Here is a 13,782-nt window from a genome sequence, read left to right as displayed (position 1 = left end):
TAGGGTCGTTCCAAGGCAAATGGAGCGTCTGTTGTGTCATGGCGACGAGGCGGCCATGTTAGAGGAGCAGCAGCTGATGTTCCCTGCTCTTCCTGTCATGGCGGATACAAACTGCAGTGCTGTTAGCAGTTTTAGCACTTTATTGAAGCACGTCCACAGACAGAATCAGACCTGTGTTTGTGTAGTTACTCTCTCTGCCAGCAGGAGGAGACAAACGTTCTGCACTGCAGCTTTAAATGTCATGAAATAAATGTCACAGACTTTAATAACCAGTGAAACACTGCTCGGGACTTCCTGAGCTCTCATGACTCCGCAGAGATGGCAGATCTGTGTGTGCATGCTAACCGTCTGGTTTCTCTCTCAGTCTGGGCTCAGCAGCTCTACATGACTGCCTGGCAGACTGCAGGTACAGACCTCCCCTCACCTGCACTCACATACCTCAACACACACTTTAGCAGCATACATCCACACACACTTCGCTCACACACAACTCACACACTCACCTGACCTGTAGAACCAGAGGACTCATCTCTCACTTCATTAGTGGACAGTGATCACAGAGTCACTCTCACCAGTAACACACAGTAACACATCGTGTGTGATCTGAAAGTCTGACCATAAGCTTCAGGTATTTTAAACATGTCAGTGTGTGCTGGTCCCCATCAGATCCCCGTCATGATCAGATCGTTGTGCAGTGGAGCTCTTCATCATGTGCTCATGTTCATCAGTAGGGCTGGGTAAAAAAATCGATTTAATCGATTTCGGATCGATTCCATTTAAATTTTGATTGATCGATTCATTGAATCGATTCACAGGGCATGAGATCGAGTTTTTTTGTGTTGTGTGATTTTCCTCCCTCAGCGCTCTGGTGCGTGATGATGCAGCTGCGCAGTCGTACGTCGCGTCATTCAGGCACGCAGCCAAAATGGCTAAGGCAGGGAAAACACCGCTCGGCAAGCCATCCCAAATGAAATCCGAAGTGTGGAATCATTTCAAGTTTAAAAGGACAAAGGACGAAGAGCTTGATAAAACCAAGGTAGTTTGCAAGATATGCCAATCAGAGCTCAGTTATTGTAGGTTTACTACAAACCTCAGAAACCACCTGACAAGGTACCACACTACGCTAAACTTAGCTTCCGACAGTACACCGCCCGGAGCAAAACAAAAGAAACTGAAGGACCTGCCAGCATTACCGTCAGAGTCTCCGTGGCCCATAAAGACAACAGAGGCCATCGCAACTTTTGTTTGCAGAGATTTACGCCCATACTCGGCAGTGGAAACTGAAGGATTCCGGCAGCTCATTCAGGTGCTCGAACCACACTACGTTATGGTGCAACGTAAACATCTGAATGAAACTGTGATCCCCGTGATGTATACATCTGTGAAAGATGTGACACGAATGAAAATACAGTCAGCAAATGTCAATGAGCTCCTTTTCCTCAACAAGGATCTCTGTGTGACAGTTTAAGTTTACTGTCTACGATTGTTAATATTTAATACTAATACTAATTTTTTCATGTAAAAAGTGCAATTTTCTGCAACATTCATATGAGCACTTTTTACATTTGCACTTTTTTAATACAATAGGATAAGACAGTTTTACATGTGAACTGTCAAATTTACAAAATAAATTTTATTTTGCAACGTATTGTATATTGTCATTATTTAAGAGCAGATTGAATCGAATCGAATCGAATTGAATCGTGATTAATCAATTTAAAACCCTAAGAATCGAAATCGAATCGATCTAGGAAATTGATGGTAATACCCAGCCCTATTCATCAGACTGCCTCGCTGTGTGGCAGCCGTCCAGACTGCGATGGCAGTCCAGGCCATTTCAGTCCTGCTGCTTGCTCTGCTCTGAGGCTGCCAGCAGGGGGCGCCAGCTCTCTGCCTCAGGCCAGTTGTTGGTGTGAGCGGAGATTTACAGATTTGAACCATGTAATCTCAGAAAAGATTTAAAAGATCACATCAGAGTTATCATTCAGTCTCAGCTGAGTCGTTCAGGCGGTTTGTGCACCTCACAGAAACTCGGATGGAGGCTTCATTTCCTGTCAGTGACGGCGTGCAGCTGAGACACAGATCGAAGTTGGAAAACACTAGAAACAAAGAGAGCCGGGGGAAAGAGAGAGAGACATAGAAGTTCAGTGACTTGATGGACCACAGGGAAAGGAGAGCAGAGAGGCGTGTGTGTGTGTGAGAGAGAGTCTCTAATAGCTTTTCTCTGGAAATGCACTCCTTAATGCACACACACACACACACACTGACCATCATTACTGTGGATTCCCATGATGCATCTGTTACAGGCAGCAGGGTGTGTTCTGGTTTAGCAGTGGAGAGCGAGTGTGTGGGAGCACTGCGTGTGTGTTTGGATGTTGTGGCTGTTTGTATGGCCTGGGTTCAGTGTGTGTGTCTGTGTGTGTGAACATTATGTTGCATGTTGTACCTGCCACTCGAACACTCAGATGTTGTCGTTGTGTTGCAGTGGATAAAAACAAACCCAGAGAGGCGCCGGCGAGACCGACCACCACCACCAGCAGCAGCTCCGCAGGAGGAACCCAGCAGCAGCCGCTGCCTCCACCGGACCCGGTGACTGCTGCTGTCTGTTCTTCTTCTTCTGTTTTAGCTCCTTCAACTTCTTCCTACTGCTTCCTCTCCTTTTCTTCCTCTCCTCCTCTTTCTTTCTGACATCATGACATCATTTCAGGACCAGCTGAGCTCAGGCTGCAGACTCTGACGGTGTTCTCTGGTGTTCTCTCTGTCAGGTCTCAGACGTGGTGAATGCCAACACACCAGTCCCACCAGGCGTCCCGGTGCCTGCCAGCGATGCCACCAACCCCCCACCAGGCTTCACCGCAGCTCCTGCTCCTGGCTTCAAAGCAAGGAGCGGGTCTCGATCCAGCCCCAAAGCCGGATCCCGCCTGCAGAGCACCTTCAGAGCAGGAGCGCCCGCTGAGCCTGATAGGTCGGCCTCTGCTAAACAGAGCAAAGAGCAGGTGGAGAAGAAGAACCAGGCCATCAGCCAGCTGAGGAAGCTGCTAGTCCAGGGGAACAGGAGGGTGGAGGCTCTGGCTACCGTCATCCAGCATCTCGTCACTGAGGTACTGCAGCTCATTCTGTTTCTCTAACAACACTGAGAACACACTGAGGGTCGGGCTGTGTTACATGTCAGGGATGTGATGAGGGAAGACGAGCGGCTTTTCATCGCTCGCTGCTGGCTGGAGGTGTGACAGCTGCTGTTTGAGGAGGTGTGGCTGTGGTTAGTAAAAGGAAGAAGAGCTGCCATTAACAAAAACAACACGTCACACAAACAGTGTGTGTGTGTGTGTCTGTTACATGTGGATCCGGTTTCTCAGCTCTGTAGCTCCTCACACTGGATACATTCCAGCATTATGTCCTCTGTGCTGGAGACAAGATGGCGGCAGTGTTCTGATGTCTAACCTGACACACAGTTGTGTGTCTTATCGTCATGGTAACATGAGGCTACAGTGTCAGTGTTTCTGCAGGGTTTTGTATGACAGCAGCTCTGCAGGTGTAGATGATGAGTACAGGATTACTGGAGTGTCGAGTCGATCTGTATCAATTGTATGTCGTGGCCCAATCAATAAATGATGGTATTTATTCAGACAGTCTCTCACCTCAGCTGTTCTCGCAAACACACCTGGATGAACGGTTCCTTCCAGGCTGTAAACATGTTTACATGGAGGTCTATGAGGACTGGCTCACTCCGCCCCTAGAGGAAGATGGAGGAAGTGCAGAATCTATCCCTTTAACATAGCAACCGAAGACAGATGACTGTGATGTGCTGTAGGTGTGGAGGCACTTCCTGTCGCTGTCGCTCGCCACGTCAGGGGTTTCAGGCAGGCTGGTGATCGGCAGCACCAGGATGTGTCGCTCTTAGAGTCCCGGATGTGTTCCTGTGTCTGCTGGGTCAATATTTGCTTCTGATTAGTGGGACCAAAATGATTTTCTGTGTGCACCCGCCTCCTCTGTGTGAGTGTGTCTGACTGTGCGTGTGTTCTGAGCATGTGCAGTAACGCTGCCAGTCAGCAGGACCTGGGGGGTGGGGTGGGAGGGGGGGGTGGGTGTCGACTGATCGGACTTGTTTCTGTGAGATTAGTTACGAGCTGCTCAATTTATGAAATGAAGTGTTTTGGCACGTCGCTGCTCTCAGAGGCGATGAAGGTCAGAATGAGAAGTTAACAGGACGGCTGTCTGTGAGGGAAAGTGGCTCGTTATCTCTACAATAACCTGTTATCAGCACAACAACCGTGTGTGTGTGTTACATAACTCCCAGCTCTGTCTACAGGGTTTAGGGTAATTTTCCAGTTTGTTGTGAAAGTAACATAAAGATCAGCTGTGTAGCACTGGAGCCTCTCTGGAATATTGATCAGAGGAACAGGGGTGATGGATGGTGGGGGGGAGGGGCGTGGAGGGAGGGTGGGGGTGGAGGAATGCAGCAGCTGCAGCTCCGGCCCCGAGGCTCCTTGATAGTGTTTTTATCTCCAGCAGGAATAGCAGCACTATCTAATCTGAATGCTTTAAAGGTGACTGATGAATATAAACTGAACACTCCCCCCCCTGAGGGAGGGGGGGCTGTGGGTGGGGCTGTTCAGTGGAGGGGTGTAGTATTGGTGGGTGTGGTTGAGTGTTTACAGCCCACAAATAACTGAAGAACCTTTGGGTTTTCTGTTCCTGCCTCCTTTCACATGATCAGTCAGGTTGGTTTGGTGCAACACTGCAAACAAACATTTTACAAATGTCAAACACAAAGGAGGATAAAGTGCACCGACTCCACCAAAATGCAGAAACACCCATTTTGTGTGTAAACTGAAGCAGAGAGAGGGAGAGGATACAGATATAAAGAGAAGAAGGTGGTGCTGAAATAACTCGCATTCCTCGGTGGAGCAGAATCCAGTGAGGAGGAGGAGGAACAGAGTGAGGGAGGAGGGGAACAGGGCGGCGTGGAGAACAGGTAGAGAGAGGGAGGAGTGTGAGAGAGAGAGAGAGAGAGAGAGAGAGAGCGTCTCACTGAAGTTTGTGTTCACTGCTGATCGAGGACGGAGAGGAGCAGCCAGAGGAGGAGTGATTTAGAGTGTGTGTGTGTATGTGTGAGTGTGTGTGAGTGAGTGTGTGTGAGAGTGTGTTAGACAGAGAAATGGGCTCCGCAGAGAGCAAAACCCTCAGAAAGGCCAGCAAGACCCCACATCAACGGCACAAGAAGAAACGAAAGGTGTGTGTGTGTGTGTGAGAGAGAGAGAGAGAACAGCTGCTTTTGGATTATGATGAGTTCTACAGACACACTCAGACGCCTGCTGCTTTCAGACGGATTTTATGACGCTCTGTTCACAGAAGAAAGAAGGCATCAGGCACTGTTGTAAATTCCTGTGTGTGTGTGTGTGTGTGTGTGTGTGTGTGTGTGTGTGTGTGTGTGTGTGTGTGTGTGTGTGTGTGTGTGTGTGTGTGTGTGTGTGTGTGTGTGTGTGTGTGTGTGTGTGTGTGTGTGCGCATGCTTGCGCGTGTGTGTGTTAGTTATAAAGAGAATATGAGCTGTGAATTCCCTCAGATGTTGCTCTGTACTATCGCAATGTTCTGCACTTTGGTACGCTCATCCACGTGTTTACCACAGTGGTGACAGTGTGTGTATGTGTGTGTGTGTGTTTTGTTCATTCTTATTGAACTGTAGGCGTCACAGATTAAACCTGATCGACCCGTCACATTGTGCCTGCAGTGGGATTAAAATAAGCGTCGGGCCTGCGGTGTGTGTGTGCTGATGCTGGTTGCTGTCGATCTGGTTTATAAAGACAGACAGGAAGTCAGAGCTGATCGTTTACAGGAACACAGCAAATCAGCCGGTCTGTTAAAATCCAACATGGCTACTTCCGCTTTTGTTTGTGTTGAACATGCTGCATGTTGTTTTGTTTCTTCATCACTTTGACCTGTCAGTGTTTTTTCTGTGGTTTAAACATGACTCTGCTGTGATGATTTCACTGTGGTCCAAACAGGAAGTTAGCATCTCCTGTGCTCCCACAGCCAATCAGATTCCTCCATAGTCGTATGAAATATTACACTAAATCAATAGAGCTAATGATCCTCAGGTGTAGTTCAGCAGGATCATCTTCACTGATGAACTCCACTTTATGATGTTTGAAGCCTAAATATGATCACCTGAAGCTAAAAGCTAATGCTACGCTATCAACCAGCTACAGCACCGTCACATGACTACACCATCAGCACCACCAGGTTCACCGCTCTGACCTCTTCTACAGCACAAACACCTGGATAACCTTTAATGACACGGTGACGTCTGTAGTCCCATGCTAGCATGCTAACATTCAACACACATGCTGAGGGGACAGGAAGAGCTAACATGCTAACATGCCTGCACCACATGTTCTCCTGATGAATCCACCTGTAGGTGGCACTAAATCCTGCAAACTGGTCCTTTAAAACCCGTGTGCAGGACTTAGTGACGATTCCATGCTTGGACATTTTAGTTCATAACCTGCTGTAACTCACAGTCTGTCTGCTCTGTCTGCAGCGAGAGGACGCCTTGAAGCAGAAGAAGGACCTATCACTGCAGCTGGCTGCCCTCCGAGGCGAGCTGGGTAAGAGCCTGCTGCCACACACACACACACACACACACACACTCTCTCCTACTTTGTTCAGATATTTGCATATGACACACACGAAGCACAGTGACGACAGGACAACTGCCATTCAAAGCGTGGTGATGTGTGTGGTTGAGCCGCGAGCCGCCGTCACCTCGTCTGCATGACGTTTTTATACACACACATCAACACTAAGTCCAACGTGAAGATCAAACAACACCAACCTGCAGAAAACTTTTAACAAACACTTTCTGTGTTGAGTGTGTGTTTGGCAGGCGGCCATTTAACTGTCATTGGCTTTAACCTTGACACACACACACACACACACTATATTTTTCAGTATCAGTGACAGAAAAACATTCAGGTCAACGTGTCTTCAAATAACATGTATGTCCTAAATATGGATGATACATGTGTGTGTGTGTGTCTGAGCGAGAGACATGTCGATAGCAGCTCTGCCAGTTTAGCTGATACAGCGCTCACGCACACACACACACACAACATGAAGACACACAGAGCAATCACTTAAATATAACCAGGGCTGTAATATAAGAATATTCAGGTATTTGATCTCAGACACACACACTCTCTCTCTCTCTTTCTCTCTCTCTCTCCGATGAGCTTGAAAACGTCATGTCACTTTCTCTCCACTCTCCCCTTCATCCATCTCTGACTGTTTTACTGTGTGTTTGACCTTTGGCTCCTCTCTTTACACACAGAGCTGAGGAATGTCAGCGATGTGTAGACACTGGTGTCACACACACACACACACACACACACACACAGCTGTCTGTTATAAAACCTTCACACTAAAACCCAACAGGAACGACCTGTTTCTGTCTCATCAGAGAATGTTAGAAACTTTAATAGTTTTCGGGTAACTGTATCAGACACACATACACACACACCTTGACATATCAGCGAGGAGGTTTAAAATGTTTAAAGCAGATCTACACTTTTATTAAAACCTATTTATTATTTATACCAACTAGACTCAGTGAAAACAAAGTCCTGTCCCCCTCAGCAACCAGCAGGAAGCCATGATGGAGTCACTGTGAGCAGCAGTCACATGACCAACACTCAGAGAGTCTCTGTCTGACCTGCAGCTTCCTGCGGCTGATTTCTGTCTGAATACCTGAGTTATTCTGCACACACACACACTCTGACTGCTCTCTGACTGCAGACAGGATGGAGCTGAACAGATTGGAGTTTAGAGGGTTAAATCTGGACCTGTTCACCGAGTTTTAAGCAGAAGTCACCTGAGGCTCAGGGTGCACACACAGATGAAGAAGAAGCCGTGTTGTGGAAACAGATCTGGTTTGTTTCCACTTCTGTCTTCTTCCTGCCTGTTTGAACACACACACACATGCTCTGTGATAAAGAACATGTGTCTAAGCTGCCATCAGCTGTCGTTAGCTTTGTGTCTCTGTCACCACGGCGACAGGCGTCCTCACAGAGCTCCATTCAGACACGCAGCAGCTGTGCAGCTCCAGCTGTTCCACTGACGGTCCTGTCGGTGTCTGTGTGTGCGCTGAGCGGTCCAGGTGCGCCGCTCGTCCTCAGGACATTCCCAGATATTTCTGATGAATCAGAGCTGCGTGCTGATTGGTGCAGGCAGAGCGGCGTGTGCCGCCTCATTCCTCTGAGCTGACATGCAGATGTTTGGCGGTGGGATGGCGTGCCTGCCGTGCGGGTAATTAAAGAGGAATGTGGCTGAATACTGAAACACAAGTGTGTTGTTCATTACGTGTGCAGGCGTGTCCCAGCAGCACGCACGAGGGCTGGTGTGTGCTCTGAATCATGGGTACAATAACAGCGACACCTGTCGTCATTCAGTGAACAGCGGGCAGCATCCTGACCACTGATTGGATGAACACTGTTTACCCGACTGTTAGCATGCTGACCAGCTCTGTGGCATTGATCTGACATTATTGATAACTACGTTGCAGCTAGCTGGCTAACTGTTAGTTTAGCCAAAGGTTGTACACACGTTGTAATGTTTTCTGCACAGACACACAAACTGTTTCTTCTCTGTGTTGTTCAGTAACATCGACACAATGCTGCGAGCGTCTGCAGACGGAGAAGGAGGAGGTGCGTGTCGGCTTGGAGGAGGCTTCAAAGAGGCTGGAGAGGCAACACAAGGAGGAGCTGGAGCAGCTGGAGGAAAGGTGTGCTTTTCACCTCTGCTGCACACACACACACACACACGCTCTGACTCTGACCTGTCTGTTTCAGATTGAGGAGTTTTTACCAAACAGAGTGGGACAAAGTGCACCAGACGTACCAGGAGGAGGCTGACAAGTACCGCATGTTGATGGAGCAGCAGGTCAGAGCGCACACACACACACACACATGAACACACACACAGTGAAGTGATCAACAGGCCGATGCATGTTGGTGTTATAATGAAATAATTGCAGAGTGTAAACATGACGTGAGACCCAGAGAAGCTGTACACGTACACACACGGCTGCCAGAGATTTATGGATTTATGTCATGGTCACGCCTCTCATGAGTATGAATGTGCGAGATGTCGTGGAGACACTGTCGTCCTCTCTGAGGAGGCTGTGAAGCAGGATGAAGATTTGACAGCAGCTCTGTGTGTGTGTGCAGGTGGAGGAGCTGAGGAGCCGACAGGAAGCAGAGAGGAAGAACCAGGAAGAGACACACAGCCAGAGGATGGAGTCTCTCAGACAGCAGTATGAGACGTCCATACAAGGTGTGTGAGGACAAACCCTGTGTGTGAACCTTTGTGTTTCTGCCGTCTTTCTGGTGCTGATGTGTGTTTGTGTGTGTGTGCAGAGCTGAAGACCATCCAGCAGACAGACCTGCAGAGTCTGGAGACGACGCTGAAGGAGACGCAGACGTCGCTCTCTGTAAGAAACTCAATGCGTCTCTAATGGAGTGTGTGTCTGCACAGACTGTTTCACCGCAGACACACACTCAGAGTTCTCTGCAGGTTTCTGAGAAATATTTCTGTATAAATTCTCCAAGTTCTTCTGAAGGAGCGGCGCTGATTTATCAGGGAAAATTCTTTCCTGTAACTTTAGTGTCTCTGCCAAAACCCTGAACTGCAGGCTGACGGTACAGCTCAGAGGAAGCTGCTGCTGATTCTGTCCTCATGCTTCTGTCTGCTTCCACCAGGAGAAGATATCTGAGCTGTCAGCAGAGAAGCTGGACCTGACGGAGAAGCTGCAGGCTGAGGAGGAGAGGAGGAGGCGAATACTGTCCGACAAGAACCTGGTAAAGACTCAAGAGTCCAGCTCATCCTGCAGCAGGAGCTGCTCCCCCTGCTGGTCAGGAGGAGCCACGCAGCCTGAAGCTCTCACTGTTTGTTTGTGTGTCTGTTTGTGCAGAAGGACTCCCACACTGTGTACCTGGAGCAGGAGCTGGAGAGTCTGAAGGTGGTGCTGGAGATCAAGAACAATCAGCTGCACCAGAAGGAGAAGAAGCTGATGGAGATGGACAAACTGGTCGGTATCAACCCAGCTGGATCACATGCTGATGTTCATCCTGTGGGTAACATGGTGTGTGTGTGTGTGTTTCAGAGGGAGACTAACGTGAAGCTGGAGGAGTGTCTGAATAAAGTCCAACAGGAGAACGAGGACTACAAGGCCAGAATGGACAAACACGCTGCACTCTCCAAGTATGTCCTGTGTGTGTGTGTCTGTGTGCATGCATCTGTCTGTCTGTGTGTGTGTAGGAGGTGGGATGGTGACTCAGCTCTCTGCCTCAGCTGAGCCGTCTGCTCTTCGCTCCTTCCGAACACTCTGAATCTGAAATCAGAATGTTTTAATCAGAACGTGTAGAAACAGGAGTAATCCTCAGACTCTCTGATGGTCATGGAGTTTAGAGGGTTAAATCAGATCAATCTAGTGGGATCAAATCATCACCTGTCAGGCTCAGTCCGGCATCTTTGCTCCTCCAAAGCCGGGGAACAGCAAATATACTGGATTCACTAATCACATTTGTGTTCAGACCTTATCCAGATTTTACCGAATCGGATTAAAATCAGTCCAGCTTAAACCGGATTTGCATGTTCAGATTGAGGAACAAAATCAATCTGGCTAGAGCAGGATGCAGCCTGAGTATGAAAGGGTTTAAATGAAGTGTTGGCCTCTGTGTTGACCGTCCTCCGTCCTCCTGCAGCGTCTCACGGCTCTCTGTCTCCCCCTGCAGGCAGCTGTCCACAGAGCAGGCCATCCTGCAGCAGACTCTGCAGAAAGAGTCCAAGGTCAACAAGCGGCTGTCTATGGAGAACGAGGAGCTGCTGTGGAAGCTGCACAACGGTGACCTGCTGGCGAGCCCCCGCCGCCTCTCACCCACCTCACCCTTCGGCTCACCCAGGAACTCTGCCTCCTTCCCCACAGCTGCGCCGTTATCGCCCAGATAACCTCGCGCTGTTATCGGAGAGGACAGCAGTGGCGCTGGACGGACTTGTACATGCAGAACTCGTTGCAGTGGCACCGATGCACTTAAGGCTGAGCGTGGGACTGACCTCGCTCTCAGTCAGTCTCCACCAAACGCCTGCTTCTTCTGAAGGAAACGACAGGCTCAGGGTCTGTAAATAGTCTCACTGTCGTTATGACTGTCCAAACCTTTTGTTTCGTCCTACACTTTGGACTCTTCCTGTTCCTGAGAGAAGACCTTGGATGTGTTTGGGTTTGGCAGATCTTTGCCTTTTTGTTTTTTTTTTGTTTCCAAAGAGCGAAGCTCAATCACTGATGTGCTTCAGACCTCTGAGAGAAAAGGGACGGACTTCCTGTCCCTCTGACAGAAGAGGACGGACTTCCTGTCCCTCTGAAAGAAAAGGGACGGACTTCCTGTCCCTCTGACAGAAGAGGACGGACTTCCTGTCCCTCTGAAAGAAGAGGACGGACTTCCTGTCCCTCTGAAAGAAAAGGGACGGACTTCCTGTCCCTCTGACAGAAGAGGACAGACTTCCTGTCCCTCTGAAAGAAAAGGGACGGACTTCCTGTCCCTCTGAGAGAAGAGAACGGACTTTCTATCCCTCTGAAGACGAACTCAATCATACGAACCTTTGATCCAACATGGACGCCTGTTCCTGCATCTAAGCTCCTCACAACCTCTACCTTAAATACTTTGTGGAATGTAATCACCCATGGACGTTAAATCTGAGCAGGCCAGTTCTCGCACACACACACTCACACACAGTCTCAGAGTCAAATATGCAGTTTAAATGGGTGTGTCCCCTCGTCACAGCAGCCCGTACTGTGAAGAGTTAAACTCTTCGTTTGGGGTCTCGGAGAAAAACCCCAGAAACTCTGTTTTACTGATTCCGGGAAGTTTGACCTTGTTTCTCCTGAAGAACCTCAGATGTACCCATGATGCCTCAGTGTTTAATGTTCCGCTTTTTTTGAGAATTGAATAAATACAGTATGACAGCAGATCAGACTTGTTTATTTGGCTTTTCAGTACAGAGTGTGTGTGTGTGTGTGTTTATACCCTTGTACACACACACACGTACACACACACACACACACACACACGCGCGCGCTTCAGCCTACAGTCCGAGCTCGGCTACAGCGTGGAGAAACAGAAGAGCTGGAGCTGTCCCTCAGAAAACACTTTCAATTTACTCAACTACTGAATATAAACAAATTATTTATTTTTCAAATGAAATGTATAAATTTAAATGTAAAATAATTTTTTTTGTCCACAGAAATTGACAATGTTAATGTCAAGAATTATCTATACTTATATATATGTGTGTGTGTGTGCATATATATACACACATATATATATGTATATGTATGTATATGATTGTGAGTATGACACATATGAGTGTGTGATGAAGTTTATCATTTCTGTCTCTTTAACCTTTTCATTGCCCACTTTGAAGTTCTTGTACTCAGCATATCGCTCGTTCCCTGCAAAGTCCTCCATGTTGATGCGCAGGTCGTAGTTTCCTGAAAGACACACAGGAGTTAAAGTGAAGGCTCACACACACACACACACACACACACCTTGTGCGGTCAGGTGGTGAAGAGGCTCGTTGCCCAGCCAGAACTCTCCATCTGGAGAGAAGAGGTCTCCAAATCCATGCTTGTACTCCACCCAGGCCCTACACACACAGTGTGTTTGTTCCACAGTGTAAAGTGTGTAAATCCAACACACACACTCACATTTACCTGTCGAAGTTCTCCTTGCCGTCCCTCCTCCTCTGGAACACGGTCCATCCTCCCCCATTGTTCATGTCACAGTAGACGCTGAGTGCGGTGGGGGAGCCGTCCGGACGGATCAGGTACAGCCCGCTGGCCACTTTCCCACCTCCGAACACCTCGGAGCAGTCTGTGCACACGGGGACAAGAGAGGGGAGTGAACGAGGCAGAACTCCACACTGACAGAGTTCCAGGGCAACAACCCTTCAAAGCTCCACAAACCAAACACCAGCAGCAGTGTGTGCACAGGTGAGGAGGAGCTGAGGCAGTGTGGGACATGGTGTTCCGACATGTGCTGATGTTTCTCTTAATGTGTATGACTGCAAAGTCAAAGCATACTTATTTTGTCTTGATGTGTCTCCAGGGCGGACAGAGACACCTCCGCCCTGTGAGAAGCTGCTCTTACCTCTGTACAGGTTCTCGGCGCCCAGGTGTGAGCTGGGCAGGTGCTGCAGCTGCAGGGACTGGCTGCGGTGGAGCTCCAGGATGTAGCGGTGCTGGTTGTGGATCACATTCTTCAGGCCTCGGATCTCCTCCTCCAGACGGGTCACCTTCTCATCACACGGTACTGGAGCCTGCACACAGAGACACAGAGACTGTAAGGCAAGATGGACGCGAGGACAAGGAGCACGAGAAGCCACGGGTAATATGATAAACATCATATTTCTCTTTGACAAATAATTGGAAAAATATCTATTTATTCAGACATAACACAAGCAGGAGGTCAGCCGTCCCCAAAGTAAACAACAATACATCAAAGCCAATGTATGTATTGGTCGTCCGGATAGGAGTGGGAGGAAGTAAAATAAAATCAAACATGTCCAGCAGACTGTGGGTTGATTTTATTAGAAGGCTTAATAAAAAAATCTTGACCTGCCTGACCGCCGCAGATAAAGCCAAGTGCAGCAGAACGACCAGTGACGTCCTCAGCTGTGTCATCATCAATGACCTGCTCCTCCGTCTCTCCTGCCTTTATGTCCCGAGGGCCT

General features: G+C 48.5%; 2 protein-coding genes across 4 annotated transcripts in view; one reads left to right on the top strand and one right to left on the bottom strand.

Annotated features, from left to right (window-relative positions):
* LOC114433456 (microtubule-associated tumor suppressor 1 homolog) overlaps positions 1–12,019 on the top strand; it is a 34,602-nt gene extending 22,583 nt beyond the window's left edge. For 2 of the 3 annotated variants that reach the window (XM_028402149.1, XM_028402063.1), the window contains exons 8-18: positions 2,486–2,601; positions 2,766–3,101; positions 6,542–6,608; positions 8,656–8,779; positions 8,847–8,937; positions 9,225–9,330; positions 9,414–9,487; positions 9,756–9,854; positions 9,968–10,084; positions 10,160–10,257; positions 10,791–12,019. In XM_028402149.1, the coding sequence (XP_028257950.1) occupies positions 2,486–2,601; positions 2,766–3,101; positions 6,542–6,608; positions 8,656–8,779; positions 8,847–8,937; positions 9,225–9,330; positions 9,414–9,487; positions 9,756–9,854; positions 9,968–10,084; positions 10,160–10,257; positions 10,791–11,004 (1,442 nt within the window). In that variant the 3' untranslated portion in view covers positions 11,005–12,019. The remainder of the gene's footprint in view (positions 1–2,485; positions 2,602–2,765; positions 3,102–6,541; positions 6,609–8,655; positions 8,780–8,846; positions 8,938–9,224; positions 9,331–9,413; positions 9,488–9,755; positions 9,855–9,967; positions 10,085–10,159; positions 10,258–10,790) is intronic. The other variant, XM_028402221.1, reaches the window with a different exon arrangement.
* Positions 11,121–13,735, bottom strand: LOC114445545 (fibrinogen-like protein 1). Its single transcript, XM_028420677.1, has 6 exons — positions 13,676–13,735; positions 13,200–13,368; positions 12,764–12,923; positions 12,599–12,696; positions 12,453–12,541; positions 11,121–11,147 (listed from the first exon to the last, which is right to left on the bottom strand). The coding sequence occupies exons 1-6, from the start codon at positions 13,733–13,735 to the stop codon at positions 11,121–11,123; spliced, it is 603 nt and encodes a 200-aa protein (XP_028276478.1).
* Positions 13,736–13,782: the final 47 nt, after the last annotated feature.

This window comes from Parambassis ranga, chromosome 1 (assembly GCF_900634625.1).
Source record: "Parambassis ranga chromosome 1, fParRan2.1, whole genome shotgun sequence".
In the NCBI taxonomy this organism is placed as follows: Eukaryota; Metazoa; Chordata; class Actinopteri; family Ambassidae; genus Parambassis; species Parambassis ranga.
This window is presented reverse-complemented; position numbering and strand designations above follow the sequence as displayed.